The 18,034-nt window shown below is 42.0% G+C and overlaps 1 protein-coding gene across 5 annotated transcripts in view; it reads left to right on the top strand.

Moving 5' to 3' along the window:
* The window catches only part of DLG3 (discs large MAGUK scaffold protein 3), a 409,804-nt gene that overhangs the window by 135,050 nt on the left and 256,720 nt on the right, over positions 1-18,034 (top strand). For 4 of the 5 annotated variants that reach the window (XM_030208893.1, XM_030208892.1, XM_030208890.1 and 1 more), the window contains one exon: positions 11,760-11,904. In XM_030208893.1, coding sequence (XP_030064753.1) covers positions 11,760-11,904 — 145 coding nt within the window. The remainder of the gene's footprint in view (positions 1-11,759; positions 11,905-18,034) is intronic. The other variant, XM_030208894.1, reaches the window with a different exon arrangement.

Below are 18,034 nucleotides of genomic sequence, written 5' to 3'. Positions count from 1 at the left end.
TGCTCCAAACCTCCCCCCCCCTTCTAGTTTAAAACAGGGCTGCCGAGAGACCTAGCCAGTCTCCCCCCCCCCCACTCGGGCTACAGCTAAGCTGCCACCCTTTGCTTACTCGCTCAGGCCGCCACTGCCCCGCCCCCTACCTTCCTGCGTCATTGCATCTGCTCCTACCTGACCTTCATGGGTGGGAGGGGGGCCCAGCACCGGGGTCTGTCTCTCTCCTGCTCCTCTGTGCCAGCACCAGGTTATTGCATTAACACAATCACCTGAGTCCCAACAGGAGCAAGAGAGAGAGAGAGAGATCCCTGCACCAGGCCTGGGGAATTCCCCCCTCCCCCCTTGGTGGCCCTGGTTTAAAAACTGTTCTCGTTTTTACTTTAAACAATTTTTATTGAACAAATAAAGAGCTTTCAATGTACACAAGAAGTCTGTGGTCATGTTTTTAATAGGTTTAACCCTCTCCCCCCCCCCCACCTGTACTCAAGAACAAGTAATATCAATGTGATAATAGCAGCAAAAAGTAAGTGCCAGCATGGCAGAACAGAAACATATGTAGCATATAAAGTCTGAAAACCATCCAAGATAGAGAGCCTTGGCTCTTATAGCTCTCCACTAGTACATGACATGACAATGAACAGTGAGTATGAGAATATCCCTAACAACCCTCCCCCCCCCCCCCCCCACAACTTCTCCCCCTTCAGTAGCATCATGAAGGCAGCAAAATTAGATTGGCTTGATGTTACTATATCTCATTTTAAACATTAGCACCAGCAACCTTGTTCTATCCCAGTTAAGGTGGAGTCCATCCTTTTAGAATAGGTTCCCCCTTCCCCAGAATGTTGCTCTGCTGCTAACAAATGCAAATCCCTCATTGCTGCACCATGGTCTCAACCACACATTAAGACTTTGGAGCTCTGCCTGCCTCTTGAGTCCTTTGTATGGAACAGAGAGCATTTCTGAAAATGCTACCCTAGAGGATCTGAATTTCTACTTTCTCACTGAACTAGACTATTTAAACTGCTTAATAAATAAATAAGGCTTGTTTTTTGTTTATTGAATTTAAAACTGTTTTTATCAATAAACCTACCAATTCTCTTCTATCCTAATCTTTAAGTCACCAAAGCACAAAACAAAATAATGTTCACTTACCCAGAGAGATGTTTTCTTCTCTCAGAACTCCCACAGAAAGTAATTTTGTTTTTCAATAAATGCACATGTTGTTGAAGTTGGATGTAGTAACCCAGTTGGCATAACTGGGTTTTAAAAAGGTTTGGACAGATTCCTGGAGGAAAAGTCCATTAATCATTATTAACGGAGTAGACTTGAGGGAAGTCACTGCTTATTCCTGAGGATAAGGAGTATGGAGTCTATTTAGACCTTAAGATCCTGTCATGTACAGTGGGGGAAATAAGTATTTGATCCCTTGCTGATTTTGTAAGTTTGCCCACTGACAAAGACATGAGCAGCCCATAATTGAAGGGTAGGTTATTGGTAACAGTGAGAGAAAGCACATCACAAATTAAATCCGGAAAATCACATTGTGGAAAGTATATGAATTTATTTGCATTCTGCAGAGGGAAATAAGTATTTGATCCCCCACCAACCAGTAAGAGATCTGGCCCCTACAGACCAGGTAGATGCTCCAAATCAACTCGTTACCTGCATGACAGACAGCTGTCGGCAATGGTCACCTGTATGAAAGACACCTGTCCACAGACTCAGTGAATCAGTCAGACTCTAACCTCTACAAAATGGCCAAGAGCAAGGAGCTGTCTAAGGATGTCAGGGACAAGATCATACACCTGCACAAGGCTGGAATGGGCTACAAAACCATCAGTAAGACGCTGGGCGAGAAGGAGACAACTGTTGGTGCCATAGTAAGAAAATGGAAGAAGTACAAAATGACTGTCAATCGACAAAGATCTGGGGCTCCACGCAAAATCTCACCTCGTGGGGTATCCTTGATCATGAGGAAGGTTAGAAATCAGCCTACAACTACAAGGGGGGAACTTGTCAATGATCTCAAGGCAGCTGGGACCACTGTCACCACGAAAACCATTGGTAACACATTACGACATAACGGATTGCAATCCTGCAGTGCCCGCAAGGTCCCCCTGCTCCGGAAGGCACATGTGACGGCCCGTCTGAAGTTTGCCAGTGAACACCTGGATGATGCCGAGAGTGATTGGGAGAAGGTGCTGTGGTCAGATGAGACAAAAATTGAGCTCTTTGGCATGAACCCAACTCGCCGTGTTTGGAGGAAGAGAAATGCTGCCTATGACCCAAAGAACACCGTCCCCACTGTCAAGCATGGAGGTGGAAATGTTATGTTTTGGGGGTGTTTCTCTGCTAAGGGCACAGGACTACTTCACCGCATCAATGGGAGAATGGATGGGGCCATGTACCGTACAATTCTGAGTGACAACCTCCTTCCCTCCGCCAGGGCCTTAAAAATGGGTCGTGGCTGGGTCTTCCAGCACGACAATGACCCAAAACATACAGCCAAGGCAACAAAGGAGTGGCTCAGGAAGAAGCACATTAGGGTCATGGAGTGGCCTAGCCAGTCACCAGACCTTAATCCCATTGAAAACTTATGGAGGGAGCTGAAGCTGCGAGTTGCCAAGCGACAGCCCAGAACTCTTAATGATTTAGAGATGATCTGCAAAGAGGAGTGGACCAAAATTCCTCCTGACATGTGTGCAAACCTCATCATCAACTACAGAAGACGTCTGACCGCTGTGCTTGCCAACAAGGGTTTTGCCACCAAGTATTAGGTCTTGTTTGCCAGAGGGATTAAATACTTATTTCCCTCTGCAGAATGCAAATAAATTCATATACTTTCCACAATGTGATTTTCCGGATTTAATTTGTGATGTGCTATCTCTCACTGTTACCAATAACCTACCCTTCAATTATGGGCTGCTCATGTCTTTGTCAGTGGGCAAACTTACAAAATCAGCAAGGGATCAAATACTTATTTCCCCCACTGTATTTGTGACCAGGATTGGTCACTGTTGGAAATAGGATACTGGGCTTCATAGACTATTGTTATGACCCAGTGTGGCAGTTCTTATGTTCTTAGCATCCCCTTGACAGACAGATTGTCTGAAACGGAAAATAGGATACTGGTTATGTCTGTCTGGATCAGTCAAAACCCTTTGCTGGTGAACTGTAACTTCTGGATCCGCTGCTGCCTGGGTTGAGAACGCGCTCCCTCTTGAATTTGGCAGGCTAAAAAGATCAAATGTCCTACGTAAATAATGAGCAGCTTGGGATGAAGGTTGCTTTGGAGAGGGTTCTGTGTAGTTTGCAGTACTTTTTCATTATAGCATCTGCCTCCTTCACTTTATCTCTGAAGAGATTCTCTCCTCTGCATGACTTGTCTGTAACCTTTTCCTGCAGCCATAAGAGTCTGCAAGTTCTTATACCTATGGCAGAAGCTCTTGATGCCATCTTGAAAGCCTCAAAGGTTGATCTATGTGCTTTCCACACTCCTTCCCTTTGCCCATTAGTTACTTAAGGTCTTCTAGAGGGGAAGAATCTGTCTGCCTGATATTCAAAGTGATTTAAATGGGCAGGAGAGGCTCCTGGTCACTTAAATCACACTCTTATCGGCTGCTGATATCTAATGGCTGACCCCGCTGGGCCACCAGGGATGTAGGTAAGCCTGGGGGGGGGGCGGGGATGGAGTGTCTTGCGGGGGAGGGCCTTAATGCGCGGGTGTGAGAATAGGAAGGAAAGGGGGACATTAGGACAGGAGGGGGCTCAGGGGCTATTATGTTTTGAAAAAAAAAAACCGTTATGTGGGCCAGAGCAGCCTGATATTCAGCTGGGGCTGCATAACTCTTATGCATCGCCAGCTGAATACTGGCCAGGCCCACTTAACCTCCGGCAGCCTGCCCGCCCCAAATTATTGCCCGATATTCAGTGCTAATGCCCAGACATGGCCTGGCACTGAATATCAGGGGATAATTTAGCCAGCAACGATCAGCGTTTAGAAAAACGCTGACTGCCACCACCAGCTGAATATTGAGAGGTATGTCTTTTTGCCTCCAACACAATCTTTTTTTCAAAGTCTCTCTTTGCCTTCATTATCAGCGCTTTGCATTTGACTTGCAATTCCTTATGCTGTTTCTTATTATTTTCATTCGGTTCCTTCTTCCATTTTCTGAAGGATTTTCTTTTAGCTCTAAAAGCTTCCTCACTTTTTAACCCTAGAACGCATATTTTGCTTACATTTTTTGCTATTATCTGCAAAATTACTTTAGTTAGAATTTTGAAACTCAAGGTATTACTCAAGTATGTCATTGTTGATAATATCCAGTTGTTCATATAATTTTTTTTCATAGGCATTATGGTGTAACAATGCTTGTTTGGTGAAAACTACATCTGTACGAATTGGGGGCCTTTTAGGCCCCCGCTGTTTTTATCATGTTCTCAGAAGTGTTTGTGTCTCAAGTTACTTTATTTGTACTCAGTAATGCTGGTGGAGGGGCCAGGGTGTGGATAATAACATGTGAGGATGTCATGTGATTTTTGGAGGGAGTGATAAGGCCATGACATCACCTCAGGTCCTCTGAACACTGAGGACAGTATACACTGTGAGCTAATTGCTGAAGGACCTGTGATAAGATAAGCTGTTGAGAGGAAATCTGTTTCATTTTCTAACATCTAGTCAGCAATGGCACAGTCTTCCTCCAAGTGTCTGACTGACCAAGAGATTGAAGCGATTATGTTTCAAAGCGATGATGAAAGTGAACTATCTTTGTCTGATGAAGAATATCTGCCACCAGCTAATCAAACATCCTCATCCAGTGATTCTTCTGATGATGAAGAAGTGAATCTAGTGGATCCTCAAGAAGTGATAAGTAGAACATCCAAAACGAATGTTTTTTGGGACAGTAATCCTACATTAGTCGGACGTACTCCAATACACAATATTGTGAGACAGGCTCAAGGAGCTGTGGGAAGTCCCAGTTACTTTACCCCTAAAGATGTATTCTGTACTTATTTTTCTGACAATATTGCAGAAGAGGTCCTATTATGTTCAAACCTAGAAGGAAGACGTATCGCTTCAGCAAAAATAAGTCCTGGAAAAATATCTCAAAAGAGGAACTTTATGCATATATTGGACTTTTCCTGCTGGCAGGGAGTCAAAAATCGTATGATGTCCCAATACGAGAATTATTTCTGGACCCACTTTCTGATCCACACTATAAGGCGACAATGTCAGTGGGCAGATATGAGGAAATTAGAAGGATCATTCGCTTTGATGATAAGCGAACTCGTGCAGCGAGGTTTGAAACAGACAAATTAGCCCCTATCAGTTATATCTGGAACATATTTATCAAAAATTGCACAAAACTTTACAATCCTAGTACTAATGTTACTGTAGATGAGCAACTTGTACCGTTCAGAGGACGCTGCAAATTCATACAATACATGCCCAGCAAGCCAGCCAAGTACGGTATAAAAATCTTCTGGATGTGTGATTCTGCAAATTATTATGGCATAAATGGCGTAATCTACTGTGGCAAAGAGGTTGGTGCACCAGTACAGAAGGATCTGGGGTCTGAAATAGTCAAAACTCTTGCTGTTCCAATATTCAATTCAGGTAGAAACATCACCATGGACAATTATTTCACCAATGTTGAACTAGGCAATTTTCTGCTTGCAAAAGCTATTACACTTGTTGGTACTATAAAGCAAAACAGACGAGAAATTCCAGCAGCACTCAAACACAATCGTCAGCGAGCACTTTATGAGAGTGTCTTTGGATTCAATAACAAAGCGACTTTGGTATCTTACAAGGCAAAGAAGGAGAAATCTGTAATTTTACTCAGTACCATGCATCACGATTGCAGTGTTGACAGCAATAACCAAAAATTGAAACCAGAAATCATCCTGCATTACAATGCAACAAAAGGAGGTGTAGATAAAATGGATGAGATGGTGGGAGAATATTCGTGTAAGAGGCAAACAAAACGATGGCCTGTAGTACTATTTTCAAATATGCTTGATGTAGCAGCCCTAAATTCATTCATTATTTATACAGAAACTCATCCTGAATTTCATGCACAGAGGAAGGACAGGAGACGCTTATTCTTGAAGGACCTTTGTCATGAACTTGTAATACCTCACATGATAGAGCGAAGCGACTTGAAATGCTTGCCAAAGAAAACTAAAGAAGCAATGAAACGGTGTGGCGTACAGTTTCAGATTACTCCAGAGCCAGGAGAAAGAAAACGAAAGCGTTGTTTCATGTGTCCAAGAAACATAGAGAGGAAAACTGAGCGATATTGTTCCACTTGTAAGGAAACTGTTTGCAAAGAACACTCTTCTGAAAAAATAACATGTCAGAATTGTTTGGAAGACTAATATAATAGAAAAGAAAGTTAGAATAAAAATGTAGCTGCAGCTAGTTTGCTATAGATTTCTATGCATTTTTGTGTGTTTTCATGTCTTTGCGTGAAATTTGGGAAAAAAAAGATTTTTTGGTGTTTTCTGTGAAAAATTATAATTAAAATGTTGTCCACTATTCATATTTTATTGAGCAATTTTGAAATAAACTTGTGAAAGTTATTTAAGTGTGTTTTTCTACATTATGTGCATGGGGGCCTAAAAGGCCCCCATGACGTTAATATGTATATTTTTAACGTCATGCGTTCTAGGGTTAACCATTCCCGCTGTCGTTTGGTCTTTCCGTCCTTCTTTTTAAATACGCGGAATGTATTTGGCCTGGGCTTCCAGGATGGTATTTTTGAACAGCATCCAAGCCTGATGTAAATTTTTGACCCTCGCAGCCGCTCCACTAAGTTTTTTTCTCATCATTCTCATTTTATCATATTCTTCTTTTTGAAAGTTAAACGCTAACGTATTGGATTTCCTGCGTATACTTACTTCAAAGCTAATATCAAATCTGATCATATTATGATCACTGTTATCAAGCGGCCCCAGCACCATTACCTCCCACACCAGTTCAAGTGCTCCACTAAGGACTAGGTCTAGAATTTTTCCTTCTCTTGTCACCTCCTTTACTAGCTGCTCCATAAAGCAGTCCTTGATTTTGTCAAGGAATTTACCTCCCTAGCATGCCTTGATGTTACGTTTACCCAGTCAATATTTTTAGTCTATTTGATTCAAGATCCTTCTTAACATACAATGCTGACCCTCCACCAATTCAATTCACCCTATCACTATGATGGCACCTTTTACTTAAAGAGTCCTTGCATTCAGGACACTGTCTTGCCATTCATCCACATTTTCTAAAGCTCTGGTGATGGTTTTTTTTGGAATATATCACCAAAAATGTATGACTGAAAATGGCTTGACTGAACAGTCCAAGGGCATGAAAAATGGTGAAGGATAGTGGACATGACAAAGAAAGAAGAGGATTGAAGAACCCTGGCTAGGCAAAAATATGAACATTTTTTCTAAACAGGTGAAAATCTTTTAAGGGATGACATATTTTAAGAAGTTCCACAGAAAAAGAACTTGAATGAGCACAGTGCAGGCAGTGATGCAAATGAGCAGTTAACTCACAACTTAAGCTGAACTGCAAAACTATAGGAAAAAAACTTTCTCCCCTGCAAGTTGTATGAGATGACATCATCCTTTTGTGAGGACATTTTATCTTGCTTCTCCTCAGAGAAAGAGCAATAAATGTGAGGCACAATATACATATAGGTGGTGATAGAGGGAGGGGTCCCATGGTAATGAGGACAAGAGAACGGTAGTTCCACTTCAAAGAATGGGGCACAGACTTGTTTGGCATAAGATATGTTATAAAACAGAGAGAGAGAGAGAGAGAGAGAATTTCATAGAAAGAGAGAGTCTCAATTTGAAGACTAGTTCAGAGCAGACTAGATACTTTTAGGTCAATTTTAAAATGGCACTTAGATGTCTGGCATAGCAGCAAACGTCTAAAAGCCACTTGAATTTAATTTCCAGGGTAAGTGTATCTACAAAATGAAGCATACGTTCTGGTGTATGGCTAGTTTTATACAGTGGAAAATTTGGCATCTAGACATATAGAAACCATCACAAACGTGAGGAATAAATCAATTAACTACTTATTGGGAAAAGGTGAAATCAAGTAACAAAATATAAATTCCCATAATCACCATATCAAACGTCAAAAATGAAATAGTAATAATGTGCTCATATGTTTTCAGCAGATCTTCATAGTTTGATTAGATCTAATTGTGTCCAAAAAGATATAATCATACATCATTTAAATAAACATTTCCAGTGCCATAATATGCTTCACTTGACACTAGCATAGGCATATATAACTTCACACTTGAAAGGAGTGATCCTGGGTCCTGACCATGTTTTGCAAAATTGCTGTCTCAAGGAACCCAACAAAGCATCAAACCTAATCAATTCCTTACAATGTGCAGAGAATTCCAGAGCCAAGATCACTCCTTTCAAGTAAGTGTGAAGTTATATAAGTCTTTGCTAGTTTGAGGTGAAGCATGTTATGGGACTAAAAATGTGTATTTAAATGATGTGCAATGATTATATCAGGTGGATGTGAAGCGTCTGTTTACGCTTTCCAAAAATACTAGGACTAGGGGGCATGCGATGAAACAAATAGGAGAAAATTTTTCTTCACCCAACACATAATTAAACTCTGGAATTCGTTGCCGGAGAACGTAGTGAAGGCGGTTAGCTTGGCAGAGTTTAAAAAGGGGTTGGATGGTTTCCTAAAGGACAAGTCCATAGACCGCTACTAAATGGACTTGGGAAAAATCCACAATTTCAGGAATAACTTGTATAAAATGTTTGTACGTTTGGGTAGCTTGCCAGGTGCCCTTGACCTGGATTGGCTGCTGTCGGGGACAGGATGCTGGTCTCGATGGACCTTTGGTCTCTTCCCAGTATGGCATTACTTATGTACTTATGTAATGGTCCTAAGCCATGCAGACTACTGCAACGCAATCTATGCGGGATGTAAAGAACAACTTGCAAAAAAACTCCAGACCGCCCAAAATACAGCTGACATCATAAATGACCTAACATCAAAACTCTACCAGAACTAGATAAAACCAAATTCTTTACACCTGATTGCTTCAATCAATTTGTCACCAATGAACATTAACGTCCTGCCCCCCTATCTCTCATGCCTGAAATGAACTGTTTATTTTATAATTTACTTCAACATTTATGAACTTTAATGTAATAATACGTTGTATTTCTCATTCCGGAAATGGCGATCACCATTACGGCATACTGTAAGCCACATTGAGCCTGTAAATAGGTGGGAAAATGTGGGATACAAATGCAACAAATAAAATAAATAAATATCTTTATCGGTCTGTTGAAAATGTATGAGCACATTATTACATTATTTCAAGTGATATTATATTACAGTTATTTGAATTGTTTGATATGGTGATTATGGAAATTTATATTTTGTTAATTACTCTAGACATACAGGCACATCTCTAGTTATATGTTTTGGCTGGAAATGCCAAAAACAGGTAATCCTAAAGCATGTGGCCCAAATGCCACCCAATATCTGTGGTTATATGTCTAGAATAAATACATAAATACATACATGTAGATTAGGTGCATATTTTTTACGATGCAAAAATACATAAACAAACTTTTGGAAATATATATAACAGATGTACTGCATTACACACTAAATATATCCATATACCTTTTCTAGTATATGTTATACACAGAGGGGGATAATCGAACGGGGGCACCCATCTCTAAGGACGGCCCCGTAAAGGGGCGGGGCCATTAGAGCCGACTCTGTGAGTGCTGTGGGTGCTTGAGCACCCCAAATATTGAGAAAATTCCTTGTATGTGTCCAGTGAGGGGTCATTTCCATTGGGCTTAGCACCCCCAATAATTTTGAAAAGTTGGCTCCTATAGGCGGGGCAACCCGTATTATCGAAACAAGATGGACGTCCATCTTTCATTTCAGTAATATGGTCGGGGACGCCCAAATCATGAAATTTAGGTCCACTTTAGAGATGGTTGTCCCTGGTTTTCGGCAATAATGGAAAGCGAGGATGCCCATCTCAGAAACGACCAAATCCAAGCCATTTGGTCGTTGGAGGAGCCAGCATTTGTAGTGCACTGGTCCCACTAACTGGATGGTAAAAGCCCTTCCCTTACCGATCCGGAAATGAATGGGCATGCATGAAGGAAATTGCATGCAAATGAGCTGCTCGCTGTTAGGATGTCCTTCCCTGCAACAGCAGTTGAGAAAGTCCTTCCCTGCGATGGCAGTTGAGGATGTCCAAAATGTGGATGTTTGTGAGAAGGACATCCATACCTGCTATGCCTCTGACACCCCTTTTATTTATTTGGATTTTGGATCACAAGTAGCAGCAGTGGGATTTGAACTGGCCACCTCTACATTGCAAGACCAGTGCTCTAACCACTAGGCCACTCTACCACTCTAGTCCACTCCCTTGAAATTTGGCCATCCCTGCGGGGGGGGGGGGGGGGGGCAGTTGAGGATGTCCAAAATGTTTGAAAGAAGGACGTCCACGCCTTTGTTATGCCTCTGCTGACACACACATACCTCCTCCCCCAGGGACCTACATACTGCCCCCCCCCCCACAGGGATGGCCAAATTTCAAGGGAGTGGAGTAGAGGAGTGGCCTAGTGGTTAGAGCACTGGTCTTGTAATCCAGAGGTGGCCAGTTCAAATCCCACTGCTGCTACTAGTAATCCAAATAAATAAATAAAAAGGGTGTTGGAGGCATAGCAAAGGCATGGATGTCCTTCTCACAGAAACATCCACATTTTGGATGTCCTCAACTGCCATCACAGGGACAGAGGCATAGCAAAGGATATACTCTAAAAAAAAAAAAGACAAAAATTTTTGAAGTTGTTTTTTTTGGGGTGGGAGGTGGTTAGTGACCACTGGGGAAGTCAGGGGAGGTCATTCCTGATTCCCTCCGGTGGTCATCTGGTCAGTTCGCACACCTTTTTGATGCTTGGTCATGAAAAAAAAATGGACCAAGTAAAGTCGGCCAAATGCTCGTCAGGGACGCCCTTCTTTTTTCCATTATCGGCCAAGGACACCCATCTGTTAACCACGCCCCTGTCCCGCCTTCTGTACACTTCCAACATGCCCCCTTGAACTCTGGTCATCCCCACAATGGAAAGCAGTTGAGGGCACCCAAAATTGGCTTTCGATTATGCTGATTTGGGCAGCCTTAAGAGAAGGATGCCCATCTCCCGATTTGTGTCAGAAGATGGGCGCCCTTCTCCTTCGAAAATGAGCAGGATAGCCTTCTAAAATGTACCATCTGGTTTACGCATCCCAAAATCAGAAACACTATCTTATGTACGTCATACAGATCCTGACATGAGATTTGACACATGTATCATATGGATGGGAAAAAAAAAAGAAGCAAGGTCCCCACAGAGGTACAAATGAACAAAAAGCAGCGGCGATGACCAAGGGGATGACTTTTAAAAACTCAGAAGTCCAGCAGGGTTTAAAAGTTTATTGTATTGTTAAAAAATTGCCAGTACGGCACTGAACCCTTTATTGAAAATATTTGAACAATGTAATAAACCTTTGAACCCTGCAGGACTCCTGAGTTGTTTTTTTCATTCCTTCTCTTGGCCATCATACGTATCATGTGACCATCTGTTGTACACTGTGTCCAAAGATGAAGGATACCATCTGATGTACACTTATACATGTGCATGCTGAACACATTCCAAGACTACAGGCAACATCTGGTGTACACTGTATACATCTCCTTCTCTTCCCCTCTCTCCAGGTAAATAACACCAACCTGCAAGATGTACGTCATGAGGAAGCTGTAGCTGCTTTGAAGAACACCTCTGACATGGTGTACCTGAAAGTGGCAAAACCAGGCACTGTCCACCTCAATGAAATGTATGCCCCACCCGACTATGCCAGCAGTATGTATAACCTTAATGTATGCCCTGCCTGACTATATGTATACCCTTATAACAATGCACCTATATTTAGGTGCCAATTCTATAAAGAAAAGTAGGCATCTACTTTCCTTGATGGAATACAAGCATAACCAGGTATGTATGCATGTATACTGTTAGACCATAGAGTTGATATAAATGCTCACAACTAAAGGCCGGAATACATATGTAACACAGAGTACTGCATAAGATAAGCACTTAATTGTGAGTCCCACCCATGTGAACACCTACCTATATGATATGCACTTATTTACAGTATAGCAATTAGGTGAGTTTTGACATTTGCACATATAAATGCATTCTAATAATTTATGCATGTAATCTGCGCATAAAGTGAAGTTACTCACCTGTATCAGATGTTCTCCAAGGACAGCAGGATATATGTTCTCATGTGTGGGTGACATCATCCGTGGGGCCCCAGTACAAATGCTACCCAGAGTTCTTTTATCTTCTAGAAGCTTTTTGCAGGTTAAAAGGTGACGTGAAAGAGGCTATTAGAATCAAAAGAACATCCTTCAAAGAATGGAAAAAAGGATCCAAGTGAAGAAAATAAGAAGCAACATAAACACAGGCAAGTTAGATGCAAAGCACTGATAAAGAAGAATACAAGAGAATATGAAAAAAACTTGCCACAGAGACACAAAAAAATCAGGTACATCAGAAGCAGAAAGCCTGTGACGGAATCTGTGGGACCATTAGATCATGAAGGAGCAAAAGGGGCACTCAGGAAAGACAAGGCCATAGTGGAGACACTGAATGAATTCTTTGATTCGGTCTTTGTGGAAGAACATGTACAGTAAGAGATCTATCTGTACCGGAAATGGAATTCAAGGGTGACGATGTGGAGGAATTGAAAAATCTAAGTTGACAGCTCTTTGATGTTATCTTGGACCATTGCTTTTTGTGGGAGCTGCTGGAGGACCTTCACTCTGCGTTTGCCCTAACATCTTGCTTAGAGGACCTGCATGATGCTTATAATTTTTCTGTGGATCTAGTGTGTTCAGCTGTACTATGGACCTTTCTGGTGCTTTGTCTTGCTGGCTGCTCTTTCTTACTGCTAAAGCCCACTGGCATTCCTTGAATCTTTTATGGTTTTTGGGTAGCGTCCCGAGTTGTTTGACTGGAATATTTAATTACAGTTTTGTTATTTTTAAGTGATACTTGTTCATGGGATCCTGGTTGATCTTGGGAGTCTTACAGGACCTGACTGTCATTGTTGAACTTACAATGGATCCAGCTATGGACTTCATGCTACTGGCAGGGCTTCTTCCATGCTTAGCTTTATTGAGTTCTTTGTATTCTCTCCCATTCTTTTCCCCCTTTCCATTTTTCCCCTTTCGGGGGGGGGGGGGGGAAGGAAGGAGAGAGAGAGGAAGGAATTTTTGATTGTGGCCATGCACACCTTTTTCCGTATGCCTCTCACAGCTGGTACCACTTCCATATTCTTATTATATTTATTCTCAGCGTATTTCCGTCAGCCCCTGGAATTAAAAAAACATTTTTTAAACTTTTCTTTTGTTCTGTTTTATTTGTCTGGGAGCGATACAACTACCTCTGTTTTTTCTGTGATTGTATTGCTCCCAGATCTATCATTTGTTGCTTAAACATGGACCCAAGTAGATTGGTGGGGGATATGTTGTTTTTTAAATACTGCCTGCTGTATTTTGCTTTTCAGCATGAGAGATCATCCATTGAGGATCTTTTCGTTGGGACACTAGATTTGATGTTTACATCTGCACTGAGTTTGGGGGGGGGGGGGGGGTTGGGCACAGTAGGAGTTTCACATTGGTCTCAGTCCTATTGAGGACAAAGTGTGTTCACTATGGTTCAGGGGGGACTTATTGTAGGAGACTCACTGGCATTGTGCCGAGAACTCCCCATTCAAGGCCTCCAACCTCCCATCCACAATGTCCAATTTATCCGCCATACTTCGTTAGTCCAAAGAAGAGTCTATGTCCTGTTTCACCTCCGACACAATTTCCACTATCCATGCAGAGCTCACTGTCACGCTATTGCCATCTTGGCATCACACGGACATGGCTTCTCCTTTTCTTGCCTCTGTGAATTGGAGGCCATAGGCACAAGCAAAATTGTCAGTGCTGGAGAGAGATCAGTCTTGAAGAACAAATAAGAATAGGTTCCGGGCTAGGATGGGAGAGACTTTTGTTGTTTTCCCTTTGTTGTTTTTTGTTGGTTCTTTTTTGGTTTCAGCAGGAGTGTCTCGGGTAATGTGCTTAACAATATTTCTGTTCTGTGTTCACAGCTGAAGGGCCAGGAGCAGGACTGCAAAAGACAAACACAAAGAAAATCTTTATTGATGATACTCAAACCAAGATAAGGGCTGTGTCAGGGGCTACAAAATAATAAATCATCAAAATTACATATTAGTCAATAAATAGTAATAATAAAAAAATATGAATAATGTAAAACATTAATACCATGACATTTAAAAATATGTAAGGGAAATATATCACTCAAATTTCATTAACAAATATGACATGCAGAGTATAACGGACTATATCATAAAAACATCAATAATGAACATAAAGAGTGATATATTGAAATAACAGTGTGTTCATTAATGTTTGAACATGCAGATTACACTACAATTGATTCCTTGAAAAATGTGGACATGTCTTTGTGGAGTGCATAATGTTTTTCTCCATCAGAAATAAAAAGAAAAAAAGAATTAAAAAAAACAAACATTCACCAAAAATCTCTTGGAAAAAGGTACTGTAGTATATACATTTTCACCACTAGGGGGTGCCCTAGTGTGCAAGTCCCGGTTCTAAAGGCTGGTTAAGGTGACTGAGTGGCCTCTGACAGAGTCTCATACACAGTTATGGCTGGTACTGAGAGGGAGCTGTAGCCTTCCTGCTATCCCTATTTTCCCTGGAACTAGCTCAATCTAGCCCCATGGAAGCCTTTTCCTACAATGACCACAATTCCTAGCATTTCCCATAACCAAGCTTATTATTGTGGGTATAACAAAGTGAAAATACAAGCCTCTATTCTTGGCATTGGCTTATAGGGTTTTCATAATATACAAAAGCACCAATAACAAAGTTAAATTCCTCTTTCCTTACAAACAGTGGGGCCTCAAACATATATCAGTGAGGGCTTACTCCTACCAAAGCCTTTCTCTGGTTCCACACAGTACTGGTTATATGTGGGCAATCCCTCTCTTCCAGGTTTAGCCTAACAGTGCCCTCTTTATGGTTTTGCACAGCACTGCACATAGGTTTAAACCACCTTTTCATGCATATAACATGTGCCACACCCAGGGCCGTGCCTAGGGTCTCTGGTGCCCCCCTGCAGACTATCAGTTGGCACCCCCCCCCCCCTCTATCTGACTAAAGTTTAGCAATTTCATTAAAGCAAAATGTATTTTCATAACACTTCGAAGATTTCCAACTCAAAATAGGAATGCTAATTCAAAATGTGAGCAAAGTCCTCTTAGTTTCCAAAGATTCTTTTTCTAATCTCCTTTGCACCAAAGGATATAATTCAGATCAAACATTTATCTCTGATCAACTATCTCAGATCAAATATTTATTTCAGATCAAATATTAAGGTTTCCTTGCTTACAGTCACTTAAATCTACCTAGCCTTTATATAGCTTATAGGATTTAAACACTCTTAAACTGAAATTCACCCTTTTCTATTCTTCATAAACTTCAAGTAATCCTGAAATATTCAGATCCTTTTCTCACTAGAGAAACCTCAAACTTCAATCTTCACCAACCTCTTTTCATTCATATTTTCTCATTTACCACATAATCAGGCACTCTTTTATAATTTCAGTCAACACACACAGGAACTCATAGCTGCATGTCTCTCTTGGCCAAACCAACGGTCAGTTGCTGTCTCACTCTGTTCCCTTCCCCGCAGATTTTTAACAGAAGCCGATCATCCAATCAGAGAGCTCTATTTGAATGCAGATTAACATACAGACACTCATGGGGATTTTTAGTGAAAAACACTAGATAAACCCTTCGTTTTTGGATCAAACTTCACACTTTTGATCAGAGCCATGACCTAACATTAAGGCTGTAAATATTTCCATCATTTTTTATTCATAAATATGCAAATGAGAACTGCCCAAAAACTGATTAATTTGCATATGATTTAAACAAATCTGAGCATATGACAACCAAGTACAGACTCCCAGCACCTGAATTCTGCAATTAGATTAATGCAAATACTTTTAAAACTTATTTTTAGCACTTTTAAAATTTCAGGTTCTCTTTAATTTGAATGCTGTTCAACCTCTGAAGCTCACCCTGAGTGTGGAGTTATCCCCAAACCAAAGCATATATAGCAATCTGGTTGCATTCTCTCAAATAATTTGAAGAGCCTGCCTGCCTCAGTGAATACTGCTGCATTGCTTTCTCTTCAGGTTTGCCATGAAAAGGATGGCAGGGGAGATAGGAGAATCGCAAGTTCAGGTAAAAGATTTTGCAAGTGAGCGGACGGCAGGGCAGCGGCGCCCCTCTAAGGCAGGCGCCCCCCTGCCTTGCTTACCCCACTTACTGCATTGGCACGGCCCTGGCCACACCTAACATAGTAACATAGTAAATGACGGCAGATAAAGACCTGTACGGTCCATCCAGTCTGCCCAACAAGATAACCTTTTTTTCTACAAAAAAAGCATGGCATACAAGACACCGTATACTTTCTGAACAAATTAAAAAACATCATGCAGTTACCACGGGGTACCCTTCTAATCACAATGGACGTAGAATCACTATACAGCAACATTCCCCAAGTAGATGGCATAACTGCATGTGATAAACTCCCCAAAACACCTAGGCTCTCAAACCCTTTTCCCACTTCAACCCACCAGTACTGTCTCTTGAGTTACAAAGCTTAGCATAGAGATTTTTTCCCCCAACTATACGTTTACTTCCCCCAATCCAAACCTTCTTCCAGGTTCTCTTTCCAGGCTGCAATAAAATCCTTTATATTTTCTCTCCCAGTCTCCCACTTCCGAGTCTGTAATAACGCTCCCAAAGGATTTTTCTCCCGCCTCTTTAGCTTCCTGGTAGATTCAATGCTTTAGGGTCTATCCAATACCCAAGGAATTTCAGCCTGTCTGTGTTTCCCCAGCCCAAACCTTCTTCTAGCTTCTCTTTCTAGTCTGCAATACCATTCCCAAAAGCTTTTCTCTCCCAATCTCTCTTTACCTTCTGGGTAGATTCAATGCTTTAGGGACCTTCACATAGCCAAGGAATTTCAGCCTGCATCTGTCCCTCATACTTTAGAGTCTATCCATTATCCAAGGAATTTCAGCCTACATGTGGTTCTCCTTCGAATACTGCCTGTAGCTTGTGCTTCTAACCACACCCTCTTGCTCCTGCCCAGGCAGCTAATGAGCTATCTGCTCCAGCTGTGGAGAGACTAGATCCTGGACTACCTGTCCCAAGAGGCTCTGCCCTCTGACCCCTGCTGGCTGCTGGAGGTACTTCATGCATGAGCTTAACCGAGATTAGATAGCAGAGCCGGTAGTGGGAGGCGGGGCTGGAGGTTGGGAGGCGGGGATAGTGCTGGGCAGACTTATACGGTCTGTGCCAGAGCCGGTGGTGGGAGGCAGGGATAATGCTGGGCAGACTTATACGGTCTGTGCCAGAGCCGGTGGTGGGAGGCAGGACTGGAGGTCACAGCACCTCTACTCAGGAAATCTAGATTACCCCAACTTGACATTTCATCCTATAGATTGTAAGCTCTTCTGAGCAGGGACTGTCCTTGTTTGTTAATTTGTACAGCGCTGCATAACCCTAGTAGCGCTCTAGAAATGTTTAGTAGTAGTAGTAGTAGGTTGGGAGGCAGGGATAGTGCTGGGCAGACTTATACGGTCTGTGCCAGAGCCGGTGGTGGGAGGCAGGACTGGAGGTTGGGAGGCAGGGATAGTGCTGGGCAGACTTATACGGTCTGTGCCCTGAAGAGCACAGGTACAAATCAAAGTAGGGTATACACAAAAAGTAGCACATATGAGTTGTCTTGTTGGGCAGACTGGATGGACCATGCAGGTCTTTTTTCTGCCGTCATCTACTATGTTACTATGAGGCATATTTTCAAAGCACTTTGGGAGGTT

This window comes from Microcaecilia unicolor, chromosome 7 (assembly GCF_901765095.1).
Source record: "Microcaecilia unicolor chromosome 7, aMicUni1.1, whole genome shotgun sequence".
Lineage (NCBI taxonomy): Eukaryota > Metazoa > Chordata > Amphibia > Gymnophiona > Siphonopidae > Microcaecilia > Microcaecilia unicolor.
Note: the sequence above shows the minus strand (reverse complement) of the source record. Positions and strands in the feature narration are given on the sequence as shown.